Raw genomic sequence first — 17,398 nt, 5'->3', positions numbered from 1 at the left:
CGATTGGTTCGTTGGTCAGCCTTAAGTCCCTATAAATCTTTTGCTGCATCAAGCACTACCTGCGACAACTGTTGACTACTGGAATAGCTCAAGTTGGTAAACAATCATCTCAGACAGTCAGACGATGGCACAGAGAAGGAGGGTATGGAGTACTCGCTTTATGGCCGCTATCGAATCAAGGCCAACCAGCTCCCACATGGCTAGTGTTAAGACCAGATGAGGAAAGGATCCAAAGCAGCCTGGTAGGCATTTTTTTGCGAGCGTCTAACGAGACGGTTGGAACGCCAATCACGAATCACGCCGTCGCGACTTTGTGCATCGGCTGTGGCCATAACGTGGCGGTGACCTCTCAGCCCTGCAGCATGGCAAAGCCGCGCAACAAACCACTCCGCTGGGCCGTCAGCTGTCGGCCTGCTCGCCGCTGCTGACCCATCCGGCGTGTTTGCTTATGAACAGAAGTCAAAACGCTAGGGATATCTCGTCTCAGCTGACAGCGTTTCTCGAAGCACCCCGCATGAGAAATGGATCCTGATAGCCTCAGCCCTAAATCCACCAACTGTGGAGTCAGGCATTGAGTGAGCGGCCTCAGATTTGTACATCTGTATGTAAATGCTTGAATAGGGACATTTGCGTGATTTTCTGCGTTTCCAGTTCATATTTGATTCTGGTCAGTGATTGGCTCCGTTGCATCTGTCTAAGCCGGGCTTGAGATATGTTCTGTTGAAACCCTCGACTCGATTGAGCATCCCGGACCCTAACGTTACAATTCGAGCGCCAGCCCACACACCCGAACACAACACGTGAACCAGGCAGCTCGTGACGGGAGTGGAGCCCACCGTCCATGAGTGTCAACCCCACATCATCTTTTCTTTTTTTTAAATCTCTCCAGTTGGAACCTACACAATATGCTGATGGCCATGCAGACCGACAACGCCCGGGTTGCTGTTCTCGAGAATGGCTTGAATACTCTTCACAAGTTTCATGAACTCTCTGCTCTGTACTTGGACTGGCTTCCCTTTTCCCCTAATGCTCAAACGACTAGATCTACAGGGCACGCGATCGAGTGCAAGATCGGGTGTACTCCGTACTCTCTACAAAAAGGCATGTACCAATCAATAAAATGTCACAGCGTCGAGACCAGTGATACCTTGGTCCGTGAGTCATTGGTTCAAGGCACCTTAGGGTCACTGAGAGCTGAGGACGGCGGACAGAAGAAATCCGGCCAGCACTGTCGAGGTGGTCACCAGCACACGCAAAGTAAAAGAAAGGTAGGGACTCGGGAGTGGGACGCTGCCGTCGAGGTCAACATCCTGGAACAGCAATTGCTGACCTGGATTTCGGCTCAGGTACCGCACCCGGACCCCCCACTTCCACCCAAACCCACATCGGTGCGCCTTGACATGCAAGGGCTACCACATGCGGAGAACACCGCCTTCCCCAGTTGAACAAGAAGTTAGCAAATGTTTAAACGTCATACGGTTCCCATCTTGGAAAAAGCTTGTCTACTCGGCCAATCCAAAACGACTGATAGGACGCGGGGAAGCGGGTGATTATCCCAGGCTAATGCAGGCAAGAGGCCTAACCCTGCTCACCCTGTGCTACAGTTGGACCCTTGGTCTTCAGCACGGCGCATCTCACGATGCTCAGACCTCCACGCGTGGGAGGCGTCGTGTTGACGCAGGTCTGCCTGCGAAAGTGCCGACTTCTGCCGTAGTCGGACAAGCCAAACTGTGATTGAGCTCTTCTATTCGTCTAAGTTGAACAAAGGTGTGAGGCTCTCGCAAAGGGTGTCTTTGCCACAATCCAGGTCGAGTGCAAAACTATAACTCCCAGGCTTCCCACTTCCGCAGGTTGCAGGCAGCCATAAACCAAATCTGATTCTTTTCGCCTGCCCACTTCTCCGACCTTTCCCCATATTCGCATCGCACCGTTCTCGGCCGTTGACCGACAAGGACGAATCGAATTTCTCATCTACCATTTACCAAGTTTGGCACCATCAATCATACACGCGAAACAACCACGACTCATAATGTCCGCCTACCAACCTCGCTGCTGCCAATGTGGCGCCATGCTGGTCATCAGCACGTCATGCAGTCACTGCCGTCACCCTCAATGCCATGACTGTGTCTAAACTTCGGCATAACGGGTACCTGGCACCGCTGCCTCTCGGTTCATCCTCGATCACTCTATGAAGACAACACTGCCGATACTGGCATAATTCTACTTTTTTTTGCGAGGGGAACACGTGGCAGTCTCCGAGTCAGCCATCTCGATGGGAGATAGTTTCATCACCTCATACCGGCATATAAGCACTACGTTGACCTTCAACGTCGACACAAGGATCTCTCGGTTTCATGGGCAACGGCCTGAGTTGTGGTGCATCCGGAAATCGAGTCCACCCGACCTTCACCTGGCGACGAGGCCTTGTGGAGCGAGTTCCTGAAAGTCTGGGATTGAATTCTCGATTGATGCCACTGGCGTTGGATTGGATGGGAACGTCGTTTCGGCATGCCGATTGATACCACAAGGGCTCGGTTGTGAGGAGTATACGGATCCTGGAGCTGAGGACGACAAGACGAAGGCGGGTGGTACTCACATCCTCCCACATATCCGCGCGAATACATGGTGCTTTGGACCAAGTTCCGATCTTCTCCTCTCTTTGCTCGTACGATGCAACGATATTGATTGACTTGTCCTTGAATTATAATGGAAACCAGACGTAGTAGATAACGTATAGGGCGATGCGATCCTGAGTCAAATCACAACGGAAGAAAATATTAACCTATGCAGAGCAGAGGAAAAGCCACGCAGATGAAGAAAACGCCAAAAAGACGATACACCACATTTTCCAGTGAAATCAAACATGAAGCTGCACATGATGCCACAGCGGTCCACTGTTCACGATGCTGGACCATGAGAACACATGCTCAACACGTTGCACCACGCTCGGAAATCACCTCAACTGTACTTCAACCTGTAGGACGTCTTCCTTCGGGTCCTATGATTTCAGCATCAGGTAGTCGGTTCGGCTCTGCTTGAGAATAACATGATCTCCGGCCCTTGAACTCTCCGAAGTTCCGTACTCGAATATTCAAGTCTGAGTAGCAAATCGCAAGCCAGGAATTGGCAGGCTTCATCCGAAGGCAGCTTAGAGTAATAATGTTCATTGAAGTCGTCGACATATTATGTACACAACCACGGCAACTCGCACCTCAACCACCCTTCCGTCATCGGGACCTTGTGCTGTGAACCCGCAAATTATTCCCTCACAAACAAACCCGCCATGCCCATCCCCGTGCCAATACACATGCTCACTACACCCACCTCCCCTCCGCTCCTCCCCAGCCCATGCAACAACGTGCTGACCATGCGCGCGCCCGTGGCGCCGAGCGGGTGTCCCAGCGCGATGGCACCACCATCCGGGTTAACCCTCCCCTCGGCCCACTCCTTCTCCAGCCCGAGCTCGCGCACACAGTAAATGGCCTGGCTAGCAAAGGCCTCGTTAATCTCCCACCGATGAATATCCGCCTTGTCCAGCCCGAGCTGCGCCAGCACCTTGGGGATCGCGAGCGCGGGGCCGATGCCCATCTCATCCGGCCTGCACCCAGCCACCGACGCGGCGACGAACTTCCCCAAGATGCGGTCCGCCAGGCCGAGCTGCACCGCCGTGCTGCGGCGCATGAGCAAGCTGGCGGCCGCGCCGTCGCTGACCTGGCTCGAGTTGCCAGCCGTGCTGGCGCCGTCGGGCTTGAAGGCGGGCTTGAGCTTGGCGAGCGACTCGAGCGAGGCGGTGGCGCGGATGCCGTCGTCCCGGGACACCGTGACGGTCAGCTCGGCGCCGACAGGCTGCCCCTGCTTGTCGACCTCCTGGAACCGGGTGGTAACGGGGACGATCTCGGCGTTGAAGGCGCCCGACGCCTGAGCGCGCGCGGCGCGGAGGTGCGATTCGACGGCGAAGGCGTCCTGGTCGGCGCGCGAGACGCCATAGCGGGCCGCGACGTTCTCGCTGGTCAGGCCCATGGGCATGATGCAGTCAAGGGCGTCTTGGACGGGAGACTCGCGCAGGGCTGGCCAGAGGTCGACGGGGATGGCCTTGGTGCCGTAGTTGCGCGTCATGCTCTCCATGCCGGCGCCGATGCCGACGTCGATCATCTCGGTGCGGATCTGGGCGGCGATCATGGCGATGCTTTGGAGGGACGAGGAGCACGCCCGGTTGGTCGTATACAGGGAAGTGGTCGAAGGGAAGCCGACATGGTTCATGGCCATGCGGGCCGCCTTGGACCCGCCCAGCTCGTTGAGTACGACGCCGACGGCAACATCGTCAATAGCCGCCGGGTCGAGCTGCGGGTTCTTGTCGAGGGTGGCGCGGAGGACAACTGAGAGCAGCTCTTCTGGGTAGGCGTCCTTAAGCTGGCCACGGTAGGACCGGCAAATCGGGGTTCGGAGGGACGAGAGTATCACAACGTCTGTCGGCGCCTTGGCCAGGACAGCCTTAATGCCTTTTGGGAAAACAGCCATGGCGTTTCCGTGTCCGTAATGTACGTTGTTGATTGCTCAAGTGGGGAAAGCACTGGTGGGAAGGAAAGGAGTCTCGGATGCAGGCCGGTTGCCGCTTTCACGTAGAGTTTCGGCAGTTGTGTCGAGGGCAAGACAAAACACAAACACGAATTACCAGCCAATGGAACACAAAAACCAACGCCGGGGTATCGTGCAGTTGTGATAATTCATCAGGAAGGAACGAGAGACGAACATCAGAAAATAACAGAAGGCCTCGAGACTTCTTCGACGACCACGACGTCGGGATAACTCAGGGCCGCCATGGTGGAGAGGCGAGTCCCCGGTAGTGGGGAGAGGGGGAAAACACAAATCCGGGAGGCGGATGCCGGCAGTGGATTTCGGCAGCGCGGGGTCCCAACCTTGGGGTACCGAGCCCAAGGGCTAACACATTCTTGGCCGGAGAAGTGAAGGCTTCGACATCCATCAGACTCTCACTGGGTGAATTCGCGGCCGTGAGAAGTGTAACCGGTTCAGGAGCCACACGAGTAGCTCCAAGCCGTAATTCCAAGAGCAAGTCCATTCCGCTGCGATGCAGCTACCCCTACAACCAAACCAGAAGCTTCGAGCCCATTTGTGGAGCACCCCTTGTGCAACCTTGAAGGCTTCCAACCATCTCCTGTCCTCGTAGGCATCAAAGTCCCCCAAGCCCAAGAGACACGAATCCGCCATAGGAGGTGATAAAAACTCTGATGTCCCATCACCCAGACCACTGGACACGAAGAAAGTAAAATAGAACTTCAATCTTGGCCCTGCCCACACTCCCCAGCAGCCTACACCTCCCTTCCGTATTGTATCCCCAGCCCAACACGGCCGGGATCCCTCAGCCCGCCAACCTCCCGCAACTTCTTAGTCGGGCTCGTGACGCGGTCATGCGCCGAGTACCCGTCCCCGGCCTCGCCATGCTGCCCGCTAAACTTGCGCTTTCCCTGCGAGGAGGACGAGGACAGGCCGCTCTTATTCAGCCCACCAAACAACTTTGCCTGCAGCTTGGCGCTCCTATCCGCCGCCGCCGGGGTGCCGTCCCGAGACCCCGCGACGGACGCAGCCACTTCGAAGCTCTCTCGGGGATCCCGCCGGAGCATCTCAGAAGCCGCTTGGCTGGCCTGGCTTTCGCATACTTCCTTCTCCTCCACTTCCTCACCCGACACCTGTTGATGTGCGGCGCGGGAATGTTGGGACCCCCGAGAGGCAAAGGACTGCAGCGCCTGGCGTGCGAGCTCCTGATTGTCCTCGGCTGAAATCGTGCTCTCCCTGCTCTTGCGCCGCTCCCGGCTCGTAGGCGTGGCTGGCGTCTCGGGGATAAAGCGCGCGTGGCGCAGCACCGGCTCGGTCTGCGGGACCAGATTGATTGATGGGAGGAGTCCTCTGCTGCTCCCCGGGTTACGTCCTACCGGGGTAGACGGCAGAGAGGACATGGACTGAACATTGCGCGTGTGCTTCAGCGGGACGCGGGCCGCTGGACGCTGGCCGGGAAGCGGAGTAGAGGGCGCGCTGTTGTTGTCTTGGCTGAGTGCCTGCAGCAGGACGGCAAACCCTTCCTGGTGGTGGTCTCGGTGGCCTTCTCGGTTCGACGCCCTAGGAGTCTGCCGCGGTGTGCCTCGGTGTTGCTGGGGGCTGGTAGCTTGGACCTTGGGGGTCACCGCCGCCCCATGGAACATACCCCCTGGGCTGCAAAGGATGCGGAAATGGTCGCGATTCTCTTTAATGCGGTTCAGCAACATTTTCCGCTCGTCAGTCAAGCTGGCAATCTCGTCCTCCTTCTGCTGTATCACCTTCCGTGCCGCCTTAATCTTTTTGTGCAGAGCATCGTTCTCCTCGAGCACCTGTTCATGCGATACCTTAAGTTGCAAGTACTTGGCTTGTGTCAATTCGGATGCTGCGTTGATATCACGGCGAGCCTGTCGTGCACACTCGGCCTGCTGCAACGCCTCGACTTCCTTTTTCGTCATTTCATGTTCGACTGCGGCGCGCTTCGTGTCCTCCTCGGCCCGGATGCTGAGCATGTTAAACTGCAGTTTGTGGTGGGCGGCCTCCATCTTGAGTCGCGCCTGCTCGGCCATGCAGGCCTGGAGCATTGCGCGGAGCTCTTCGACCGAGGCATCGGCAATCTGAGAAGGAGTTGGCGTAGCAAAGTCGGCAGCGACGCTCTCTCGCTTGACACCGTTGATGCCAGTGGCTGGCGGCGAAAAGATGCCAGACCGTTGTGAGCTGAGGTAGGCGAGTGTATTGCTCGCAGCTGCGCCGGCAGCGTTGGGGTATTGGGATGACGGAGGCGGGGTGAGGGACGACGGAATCACCGAGGGAGCCCCTCGGTCTTCACTGACGTCGGCTCTGAATGATGCGCTAGGGTCTATCGGCGAGTTTGGAGCCTCAGTATCAGGGGGAATGCTGTGCTGCGACGAGCCAACGATCGAATCATCGTCGAGCGGCGTGGTTGGTTCGTTGATCAAGGCAGCCCGACCATCGTCGGGAAGTTGATTGACCACATGAGCTGAAGGCTCCGAGTCCGAGGACATGTTGAAATGCATTGGCAGTTCAATTATCGGTCGTATCGATTTCTAGGACAGTGAAATGGCTAGAAAATTGTGTCGAGCACAGGTTTTGGTAGATGTCGCTGCTATGTGCGATTCGCCGATGGCCGTTCTGCAATGCCGCTAGAACACGTCACTCCGCCTTTATGTGGGTGGTAGAAGAGGGCACTCTGGGGCCCGAGGAGCGGAGGCAGAGGAAAGGGGTTGAGGCCAGAGCGTGATATAGACGCATCAAGCTCTCAGGCGCAGATTGTCAACAACGGAGAAGCTGATGAGGGCAATGCGGCGTGTTTGGCGGGAATCGCCAGTGCTCAGTGGAGAATCCTCAGCCTGCTCTCAATGTGTGCCTGGTCGTTGCCCAGTCGATGAAGGCGGAAGGGCAGAGCCGGAAGAGGTTGGCCTGCCCCTCCGTTTTAGCACGCTTAACCCAAAGGAGAATTTAGCCTTGCGCTAGCGGCTCCTCCCACTGAACTGCGACGGATTTGTTTCTGCTTTTTTACCATCGAACAACATTGGCATCTTCAAACATCACTGACTCCGATTCCCGAGCGCGCCGACTTGTGGACAATGCTTGGCGGAGGATTTATCGATTTCCCATATCTGCGGCAACCTCGGAACCCCAAAGTCAATTCAACTCTGCAGTAGCACCCACGGCCAGTTTCATCGGCTGGCAAGCTCAGTCCAACACATGGATGTTGTCAGTTCTCAAGGGTCAGAACCACACGCTCACGACGACCAACTGCACAAGGGAAAGGTAACCGGTTCTCGAGTTGCCCGCCATCCTAAAATACTACGCTGTAAAATCTAGATAAATAAGTAAACAACGCTGAAAAATCCCAATCCTCTCCTTCACTTCTCGGTCACGTCGTCTTGCCGAATGACTTGGCAGCGAGACACTTGTCGTCTGCATCGAAATAGTAAAAGAAGGGAGGCGTGTGAGTGTCGTTCCCGTACACATCGCCGCCGTAGCTGAGGTAATTTTTGCTCACGGTTACCGGAACTGTCATGACCTGGGCCGCGTCGCCAACGACCCAGACGGTTTGCATGCCTGCCGAGGTCAGTGATGGTCAGCAACAGGATGACGACGAGACGGATGATGCCCGTCGAACTCACCCATGATCATGTGTTGCAGGATATGGCAGTGTATCATCCACACGCCAGGCTGGGACATTCGTGTCCGCCACGCCCTCCAACCGGCCGGCACGCCCGGGGCCGCTGTGCCGTTGCCATATCTGTATAGCATGGTCGTGTCCCTCTTGACAGGCCTGTACTTCAGCGCAGCAAGCTTTGCATTGTTCGCCTCGGGGTCATACTTGCCTGGCCCGCTGCCAATATCGTAAATGTGCGGCCCGTGCGCGTGGAAGGGGTGCGACTCGACGATGCCGAGCGCCCCCGGGTACTGCGAGCCCGTGTTCTGGAAGACAATCTCGAGAACCTCGTCCTTTTTGGCGGGGAAGAGCCTGGTCGCCGGGTCCCAGCCGTAGTTTTTGAGTGCGGCCTCGTAGTTGGGAATGGCGGCTTGCCCCCGCTCATAGATGTCAACGAGCACGGGTTTGTTACGGACGTCGTCGGTCCAGGCCATGTGGGCCAGCTCGAAGACTAGGCGGCCGGTTACGGGATCAACCTTTTGGTCGGCCTCGAGGATGACGCGGCGTGTGACTTCCTCGGCGGAAGGGGCAACGTTTTCTTCGGCGTGAAGGGGTCGCAACGTGTACTCCAACCAGTTGGTAGTATCAGCCGGGAGGGCGAGGATTGGATTGAGTGGTGCCGGTGGGATGGGATATTCGAGGGCATATCGGAGCACGGCGTAACTACGATAGACGTCGGGACGATCGCGCGTCTCGAACTGAAGGAAGTATGTGACCCTGCCAGCCTCGCGGAGCTCCTCGGCGGTCTTTGTCTGAAAGATGACGTCAAACCGCTGACCTCCGCCGAGCTGAATATGGTCAGTCGTGACTGGGGCATTGTATTCGCTCCCGTCGACCTGAACAACGGTCAAGTTGTTGTGATCCTCGAAGCCCATTGTCATGAACGACAGGCCAGTCGCACCGATGAAGCGGAACCGGTAAGTCTTGCCGGCCTCCACATCAATGACCGGGAGCGTGCAGCCGGATGGAGGCTTGATCTGATAATCGTTCACCCACGGATAGTCATCCTCTGAGTCGGAATCGTCGTCGCGGCAGCCCTGGCACGTGCTGGATTGGTCGAAGCGGCGGCTTCCAAAGTGGCCGTCGGCTTCGCCAACAGGGCCTTCAACGGAAGTGGCGCCCAGGGCAATGCCTCTTCCGTTCAGAAGAATGCCTCGTGTTTCGTGCGGCCCGGGAGTTTGAGAGCGGAAGTCCGCGATCAGCTGATCATCTGTCTCCAAGAAGTGATCCGAGAACATTAGGATGCGCTCATCGTCGTAGTGCAGTGGTGGTGGCCCGCAGTCGTCCACAATCAGCGGACCGAAGCCGCTCAGTGCCTGCATATCGACGTGAGAATGGTAGAAGTAGGTACCTGCATCGCCGATCTCGGTGGCTATTTCGTAGTCGAAGAAGTGCCCGGGAGGGATAGGCCATTGTGATGCCATCGGAGTCCCGTCGGCGAAAGGTGCCATGCGTTGGGAGAGGCCATGCCAGTGCTGCAGTCCTCGTCAATTCGCGTACTGGCAGAAGGCTCCATTCCAGGATGACTTACCATGCTGAGATTCCAATTGTCCATGTCATTGTATACCCTGATCCACGATCGAGCGCCAGGGAGCACACGGATCGCTGGCCCTGGCGACGTTCCGTTGACGACCACGTCTTGTCGTGTCTCGCAAGCCGATGGCACGTTGGCGATGGACACCCTGAGGACATGATCTGGGATGACCCTACCACTGTCCTCAACTTGTCCGGAATTGACAAGTTTGGAACTGACAGCGGCGGCGAGGCAGCCACCAATGAGAAATGACGGCAGTGTACCGAACTTCATGATGCTGCAGTAAGCCTAGTGAAATCAATGGGAACTGGCGAATATGTCGAAACGGCCAACCAATAAGTAGAAGTGATGCTGTCGAATGGTGGTATCAATGCTGGTTCTCGGTGGTCGTGTTGTTCTGTGATGGTTCCCAGCCAGACTCGATATGGAACCTTTTTGACCATTGGCACCCTAAAGCCCTTCCTTCCACCGCACTCTCAGAGCTGACGTTGGAGCTGGCCAGGAAGCTGCCATGGCCGAAGTCTGTTCGAGCCTTGACGTTCTTGGCAGGTCGCTGGAGCCTCCTAGAAGGTTCCCGCCGCACCGGCCTTCGCTCCTGCTTCCTGGCGTACAAAGTCTGAGCCTGGAAAGGTTTGCTTGCCTCTCCGTTGCACGGATGGGCCCAGGATTGGCAGAACGGCCGAAGCGGTCAACAATGTGATTGTGCCTACACAGCAGGTACATGAATTAGTGCCTAGGCTCCCAGGGAAATCGGCATTCGACCGTCCATGCCAAAGGCTGATTCGAAGTGTCGGACACGGACACGCCGGTTCCTGGGAGCTCTTGATGAGCTCAGTGTCTCTCTCCACGTCGAGGACGGGCCCAATACCACATGGGAAGGCGCCTGGTGGAAATGAGCCACGAATCAGGGTGGGTAGCCGTTGCTGCGGGACGGGAGTGTAAGTTTGGACAAAGTTGAGAAAGGCGGCGTTGCGCTACAGGCAGATGCTCCACTAGCTGCTAACCTGGAAAAATTCCGGGAGTGTCATTATTTTGAATCTTGACGGCTTAAAATTCCCAGGCAATACTCTAGAGCCGACAATACGGAGGGGCAGGCGTCATGTCGGATAGAAGCATGTTCTGTGTGTGCCCTTCCATCGCGCTGGCCGGCTCAACCACGCCGGGCTCCTCCATCAGGCGTCTTCACATTGCGCTGGGATTGCCATGTGGCTGTGATGACGGAAAGGAGTGCTTGACGACCCTGAATTCTCGCCCAGTCTTTCGAGCCGTCATCTGGAGACGCTCGGGGCGATAACGGTGACGGTCTTTGGTCGCTTCCTCCAAGCGCAACAGGCGAAACGCCCATGATTCATAACTTTAGGTTGGATGAATACGATGCCTCATAATTCTCACTCTCTGCTTCTTCCGACTCACTATGCTTCTCTGTATATATATTATATATATATATAACTATACCTATAACGTTAACGTATATCTTTAACGAGTAATGTATATATTATTGTTCCTACACCGCTGTGCCCTAGGGCGTGCCTGACATTCAACAACTTGAGTAATGTATATATAAGCGAGTAGAACAGATAAGCGAGCGGAATACTCTAAAGGATAGTAGTCTGTACATAGAACGATTATAATACATACACCGTTAAGCGACGTTAACGAATTCTTATCGTTCTTCTACGTATTGTTAGAAGTCCAACAGCCACGTATCCCCGGTATCACAGGAAAAATCGCTTACGAACTAAAGCACACAGAAGCAGCAGGGCGGGCAGCGTATTGATTGAGCTGTAGATGTTTGATTGTATGATCAAAAACATGACACGCATCGCGCAAGCTCTGATTGTTGGACAGCAACAATTACAGGCTCGAATAGGCATCGACCAACTAGGTGATACTGCATCAATTGAGGCACAAGATGAAGCTTGAATTGGCTCTCTGAACAGTGTGTCATGTGTGTGTTGCTTAAAGAACTGAGGGCTTCGGGACCCTCGCCAGACCCTGCTTTTGGGTAGGTGACGAGTCTTCCACGCTTACTGCTGTTGGAAAGTCGTGGCACCGCGAACTCGGACGCTCAGCTGCGAGTGCCCTGCTGTTGGGTGCATGGCTGCCCAACTGAGCGTCAGGCAACGTGAGGGGTAACCAGGGCGCTGGGCAACGAGGTCAGGGCGATTCCCCCTTCGCTGGAGACGTGAGAGAAGAACAACTTTCAATTAAGAACATCTGGGATGCTCCGAGTATCTCAAAACCCACTGTTATAAGCTCCCATCATCTGTGTGATCACCGTGGAATCGTGGCTGTTGGTCTTCCAACAACTGAATCCAGGTGCCAACGGGCCAGTTCAGTTCAACACTGATAGCCTGTCTGTCTGTCACGTGACACCCCTGAACTAACCATTCTCGCTGCTTGTATGGTGATGTGGTGTCTGGCGGCACCATTAGCTCGAGGATGGGAGAGGGCCAAGGTTCAAACGCGTAGCGACTTTTACTCTGTTCTGCGGGGAATGAGTCCTACAGCTGCACGGCTGACGAGTAGGATCCTTGGCTGGTTGATGGATTCGGGGAGGCTGCCGATGTACAATCTGGCTAGAAGGGAGCTGGAGCTCACAGTCTAATATCGGCCCCCCACCACCTTCGAAGGCCAGGTGTTGGGCAGCAACAGTTACTGTTGGACAGCAACAGTTACAGGCTCGAATAGGCATAGACCAACCAGGTGACACTGCATCAATTGAGGCACAAGATGAAGCTTGAATTGACTGTCTGATCCATGCGTGATGTGTGTGTGTTGCTTGAAAGAACCGAGGGCTTCAGGACCCTCGCCAGACCCTGCTTTTGGGTGGGTGACGAGTCTTCCACGCTTACTGCATTGGGCAACAGTGCCCAGCCCCTGAATCCAGGTGCCGAGGAGCCAGTTCAGTTCAACACCAGGAGGCCTTCTCCCTTTGTACCCGCAGGCTCACTCACTGACCGTTTCCTTGATTGCCGATACGGGTCTTTCATCCGACCTGCAAGGGTGCGGTTTTCCTGTACAGTAATAGCTGAAGGTCCGGCACGCCCTAGGGCATAGCGGATAGGAGTAATAATAATAAATCCAACATAGTTATAAGTTACAGGTTACTAAATTCTATTAAAGTATTCCTCTCATTGTCGATTCCGGTCACTTATCATATATGTAAACCTATATAAATGAATGGTCAGCTTAATGATTTAGCAAAGCTATACCATATATTATTAACGAGCAGATTGTATTAGCGAGCGGATCGCTCTAGCAATTTTTAATGGAGCATATACTATGGGATATTAAGAGATTGCTAGATCGCACTAACGTACATTATCAGTGAGTTACTTATTTAATAAAAATAACGTTAGTTTAATAGCTATACTGAACTTTCTTGAGCCATCTCGGCCAGTGTGCCGGTTAAAAAGAAGTGGAGTTGACGTGAAGTTTGAGAAGTTGTTCTTGGCATGCCAACAACGTCATCTCCAAATTCAAACAACCTGTAAGGGGATATCCATTGCTTGCGCACACAGCTTCACAGATCGCGCTCGAAACACAACTAGAATCTAATCGACTCTTCCTACAATGCCTTGAAAGCCTTATACACCGCTTTTCCCGACGATGCACTACATGCCCTCGTCTAATCCCGACTTTCGGATCCCCAGTCATCATTTCGGCACTTCTTTCGACACTCGTCCATGAGCGTCCTCCGGCACTCAAACTTGGAAACGTCCAAATTTGAAATTCAAAAATGAGAGATACGGTCCCCGAGCATGCAGCTCCCGACGCCACACCTTCCTCCACGCCCGAGGCCCCTGCAGTTCTGACTGCATCCCAACTGCATGCCCTCTTCGATATCCTCACCCACCATGAAACTTATGCAGAGGTCGAGCGCTTTAAGGAACCGGCTACCATATCCGAGTATGGATATCCATTCGGCCGGAATACGCCGGAACGCAATGGTGTGCCATCGTACGCCCCGGAATCGTCTGCGCCGTTGCTGGCCGGTGTATTTCGATCCATTGTCCTGCAATTCCCGGGCCTTCGCGATCTTCCTCCCGAGTTCTGGTATGTGAGGTTTCAGGGCATCATGGAAAAGCTTGCCGAGGCGGAACTCTCTGAATCCTGTGACAAAGGTGCTGTGGGTACTAGAAAGACTCTGGCAACTGCCGCGTCGGCGATTCACGAGGTCGTATCAAGGGGGATTCTCGGTGGCGTGGAGGATGATGCAAACAGAAACCTTCAGCGAGCCTATAATAGGTCCAAGGCGGAAGACTTGGTCAGGGCATGGGAAGATTCTGTACACGAGCTCGTGTACGGGAACTTGGTTGAGGAACTCTTCGCCTGTGCTGCAGAGAAACAAAGCCTCGAAGAACACTCGCCAGGGGTACAAGCTGCCGCAGATTACATTATAATTCAGTGAGTGCTCCATCTTGGAGAGAGATGGTACATGGATGCTGATACATTACTAGCCTGGCTACGCTGGTGCACCACGTCTTCGTACTGTCACCCGAGGGCCCCTATCTGCTAAAGCTCCTAGAGAACGTGCACAAGCTGCTGCCATACTCGATGATCAAGCAGACGCTTCGTATTGGGAACGCAGCAACCATGCTGCAGGGCATCATGCGACTGCTACTGGCAAAGGTGGGCGTGGGTGCCATTTCAAACTGGGTTGGCCTGACGCAGAATGCCGATGATGGCATGAACCTGCTTCAAAGGTACGATCCTGGTTGATTTTGCATCTTGGATAAGTCAGCCTACTATAACGTTCCTAGGATCATCTCGCTTGTCTTGTCGTGGGACGCCCTGGAGTTCCGCAAGTCTGCCGACGCAATCGAAAAAGCCAAAGGGGCCTCTAGCCCATCCAAAGACCAGCTTTCTGCAATCAGAGACCACCTCCGCAAGCCGAGACACGACCACGAAGATATTCGGAAAGAGAGCATCCAGATTCCCAGGTCCATTATTGTCACGATTCTGGAGCGCTCGGATCCAGCCCTGTTACATTCACTCTCCGAGGCACAACACGCCCAGTGTTCCGAATATTTTGCAGCATTGCTCGAAGCCCGTGACCGCGACGAGATTTCGAATGTTCTATGTCGTCAGAATCCTGATCTCTTCACGCAGGCTATCAAAAATGTCGTGGCAAGCTTCGAGCCCATGATCCGGGCTGTCCATGAACGAGTCGACCTCCGAGAGCATGTCTCGGCGGCAGAGAGCTTCATCACAGATCTTATCAGTCTCACCAAGGCCAAGAAGAGCGCGTCGGGGCTGCTCGGCTCTCGATCGCCCAGCAAGGGCGACACATCCGAGCTCCCTGCTCCTTCGGTCGAGGACTACGTCCTCCTTCTTCAGAACAACCGTCACCTACTCTACAACTGGCTTCACCAGGTAGCAAGCCAATGTCCAGAAATCAGAGACGACTTTTGTGCCTGGGCAAAAGAAACAATCAAGGTCTTTCGCCAGCCCAACAAGCCGCCACCCAGACCAGAACCGGACCAGCCCACCACGTCCGTTGACAACGCCCAACGTTCCGGCGCAGCCGGCTCCCTAAGCACCCCCCTTCAACAGCTCTTCACCGGCCTTCCCCCTTCAACGAAACAGCACATACTCCCGGCAATAGACGCGCACGCAACCTACCTCTCTCGCCTAGAAACCCTCTCCCTAAGTCGCATGCAACGCATCCTGGATAACATGGAAGCCATCACCTCCGCCACCTCCGCCGCCACCGCTACCCCAACAGCATCGACGTCCTATCTCTCCGCCTCGTACTGGTCAGGCCGCTCATACCCTCGCTCGACCACCCTCAGCCCTCCTCTCTCGCCAGACGGAAAACCCAGGCCCAAGTCCTACTCTGGGCCAGGAATGTACCTATTCCGCTGGCAGCAGCTCCTAGACTCGACGATTATTGGCCCGGCCTCCCTGCAGGCAGGTTCGCTGAGGACGGGGAGAGACGTGAAGGGGGTGTTGACGAGGGGCAAGATCGGCAGCGGTGGGGTTGGAGGGAAAGAAGGGTGGGATTCGGGGTTTCTGAGGAGGATTATTGAGGAAGAGGAGAAAGAGGCGGGTGTTGAGACGGCGGTGGATGTGAGCTGTGTTGTGGAGGCGCTCGGGGAGGGGTTTAGGAAGTTGGTTGGGGGTTTGGTGAAGAGCTCACCTCCAGGTGGGGAGCCTTTATTTAGGCTTGGAGAGTTAGGGAAGGTAGACAAAAAATGATAGAATGCATTGCTGAGTAATCGTTGCTAAACGAGCATTATGTCATAGTCTGGAGTTGTAAAGGCCTTCCACAGCCCCGCTCCTGTGTCACAGTAGTGCTGCAGTGGTGGCGGCCATGACAAGCGAGGTTGAATAGCGTCGGGACTGGCTGAGGGCTCAAGGCAGATTCCTGATGTTGACCTGGTATGTTCAAGTTCGCCGAGCAGCGTGGCACCAACAGGAGGCATACATCATAGGCAGAGTAGAGTTATCTTATTGACCCGGGTCGAAAGGAAGTAAGATTGCGAAAGGATCGACTAGTACGAGCAGTCCATGATCATTCGTGCCATCCCATCAACGAAAGAACTCATAAGTCATGAAATCCATCTGCCGTCAAATGCCCACCCAAAACTCCCTTCCACTCAGCCAATTGAGTCCAGGCATTGTTGCTAGCGGCTAGGTGACGGGCATAGCGATGCCCCATGCTGAAGCTTTGAAGAAGTTGGGTCGGTGACTGGCGCGCGTATCTCTCAACGAGACGGCGGAAGTGATTTAGCTGCAGCTGGAGCAAGAGCCTTGAGAGAATGTGTCAGCAAAAGTGGTGCGTGAGATGTCGGAGTTGCAGGGGGGACGAACAGCCAGAGCCACAATTGCAGGCAGAGCTGGAACCGTTGCAACCGCAGCCGTTCATGTTGCTTGTGTGTTGGGAGTTGGTGAAGATTGTGTGGTTGAGCGTGTCTTGAAAGACTGGGTAGTGGTTCGATGCTTTACTTGTGTCGTGGTGGATGGGAGAATGTGTGGGTGAGAGTTGAGGAAGGTACCGGCTTCTTATAGACAATCCCAGCTGACACGTCTGCTTGGCTGTTGCTGCCTGTAGTGCGTGTTTTGTGCGGAGTTGCGTCGTTTGTGCCTTCTTCAATCGGCTGAATTGCCTCGGCCGAATCCACCCACCAGCCCACGCCACGCCCCTCTGAAGAGTTAAAGTTTTTCAAGGCAGTCCAGTCACTGATCAAGGTTCAAGTTGCCTTCGCCGAGTCAACGTCAACCACAATGCATGCAGGAGGCGAAGAGCGGAAGTACGACCCTGCAGCCGGCACAATCCACGCGGAAAGCTTCAGCCTATCTTTGACAGCTTGGACGAGTACAGAACCAGGCGAACCAGGCTCGCCAAGAAAGTTCATACACGATAGGGCTACGATTTGGACCCGAGTCTCGGCGTCGGAGATGAACCCACAATCGCCTCGATTTGAATCGTTCGATTGGCGCCCAGCTGACCGAGCCCCACCTGCCACTCTCCGTTCGTGCAGCGCCTGCGCTGTTTGTGCGTGAAGCTTATCCAGTCGTCCAAGTCAAGGTCGCCACATTCGACATCATACGGGCTGTGCCATCAAGTCCGAAGGATGTGCACCTGATTCTGTCCTTTGGGGGAGCTTACCGCGGAAGCC

The 17,398-nt window shown here is 55.0% G+C and overlaps 4 protein-coding genes across 4 annotated transcripts; 1 reads left to right on the top strand and 3 right to left on the bottom strand.

The window, feature by feature from the left end:
* Positions 1 to 2,998: 2,998 nt before the first annotated feature.
* Positions 2,999 to 4,518, bottom strand: N657DRAFT_630857 (thiolase; the record flags this gene model as incomplete). Its single annotated transcript, XM_062791009.1, has 2 exons — positions 2,999 to 3,082; positions 3,325 to 4,518. The coding sequence occupies 2 exons, from the start codon at positions 4,516 to 4,518 to the stop codon at positions 2,999 to 3,001; spliced, it is 1,278 nt and encodes a 425-aa protein (XP_062650700.1).
* Positions 4,519 to 5,202: 684 nt separating this feature from the next.
* N657DRAFT_181056 (uncharacterized protein) lies at positions 5,203 to 7,222 on the bottom strand. Its single transcript, XM_062786124.1, has one exon. It carries the CDS (start codon positions 7,083 to 7,085, stop codon positions 5,328 to 5,330), a length of 1,758 nt encoding a protein of 585 aa, XP_062650699.1. The 5' UTR covers positions 7,086 to 7,222; the 3' UTR covers positions 5,203 to 5,327.
* A 337-nt stretch (positions 7,223 to 7,559) lies between these two features.
* On the bottom strand, positions 7,560 to 10,043 carry N657DRAFT_703374 (multicopper oxidase; the record flags this gene model as incomplete). Its single annotated transcript, XM_062797370.1, has 3 exons — positions 7,560 to 8,136; positions 8,202 to 9,711; positions 9,768 to 10,043. 3 exons carry the CDS (start codon positions 10,041 to 10,043, stop codon positions 7,949 to 7,951), a joined length of 1,974 nt encoding a protein of 657 aa, XP_062650698.1. The 3' UTR covers positions 7,560 to 7,948.
* A 3,339-nt stretch (positions 10,044 to 13,382) lies between these two features.
* On the top strand, positions 13,383 to 15,994 carry N657DRAFT_653304 (uncharacterized protein; the record flags this gene model as incomplete). The annotated part of the gene is made up of 5 exons (XM_062794391.1): positions 13,383 to 13,425; positions 13,583 to 14,180; positions 14,234 to 14,479; positions 14,537 to 15,921; positions 15,978 to 15,994. The coding sequence occupies 5 exons, from the start codon at positions 13,383 to 13,385 to the stop codon at positions 15,992 to 15,994; spliced, it is 2,289 nt and encodes a 762-aa protein (XP_062650697.1).
* Between the last annotated feature and the right edge of the window lie 1,404 nt (positions 15,995 to 17,398).

The sequence above is a fragment of the Parathielavia appendiculata genome (assembly GCF_033297405.1).
Source record: "Parathielavia appendiculata strain CBS 731.68 unplaced genomic scaffold N657scaffold_2, whole genome shotgun sequence".
Classification (NCBI taxonomy): Eukaryota; Fungi; Ascomycota; class Sordariomycetes; order Sordariales; family Chaetomiaceae; genus Parathielavia; species Parathielavia appendiculata.
The sequence above is the reverse complement of the archived record's forward strand: the minus strand, read 5'-3'. Positions and strand labels throughout refer to the sequence as shown.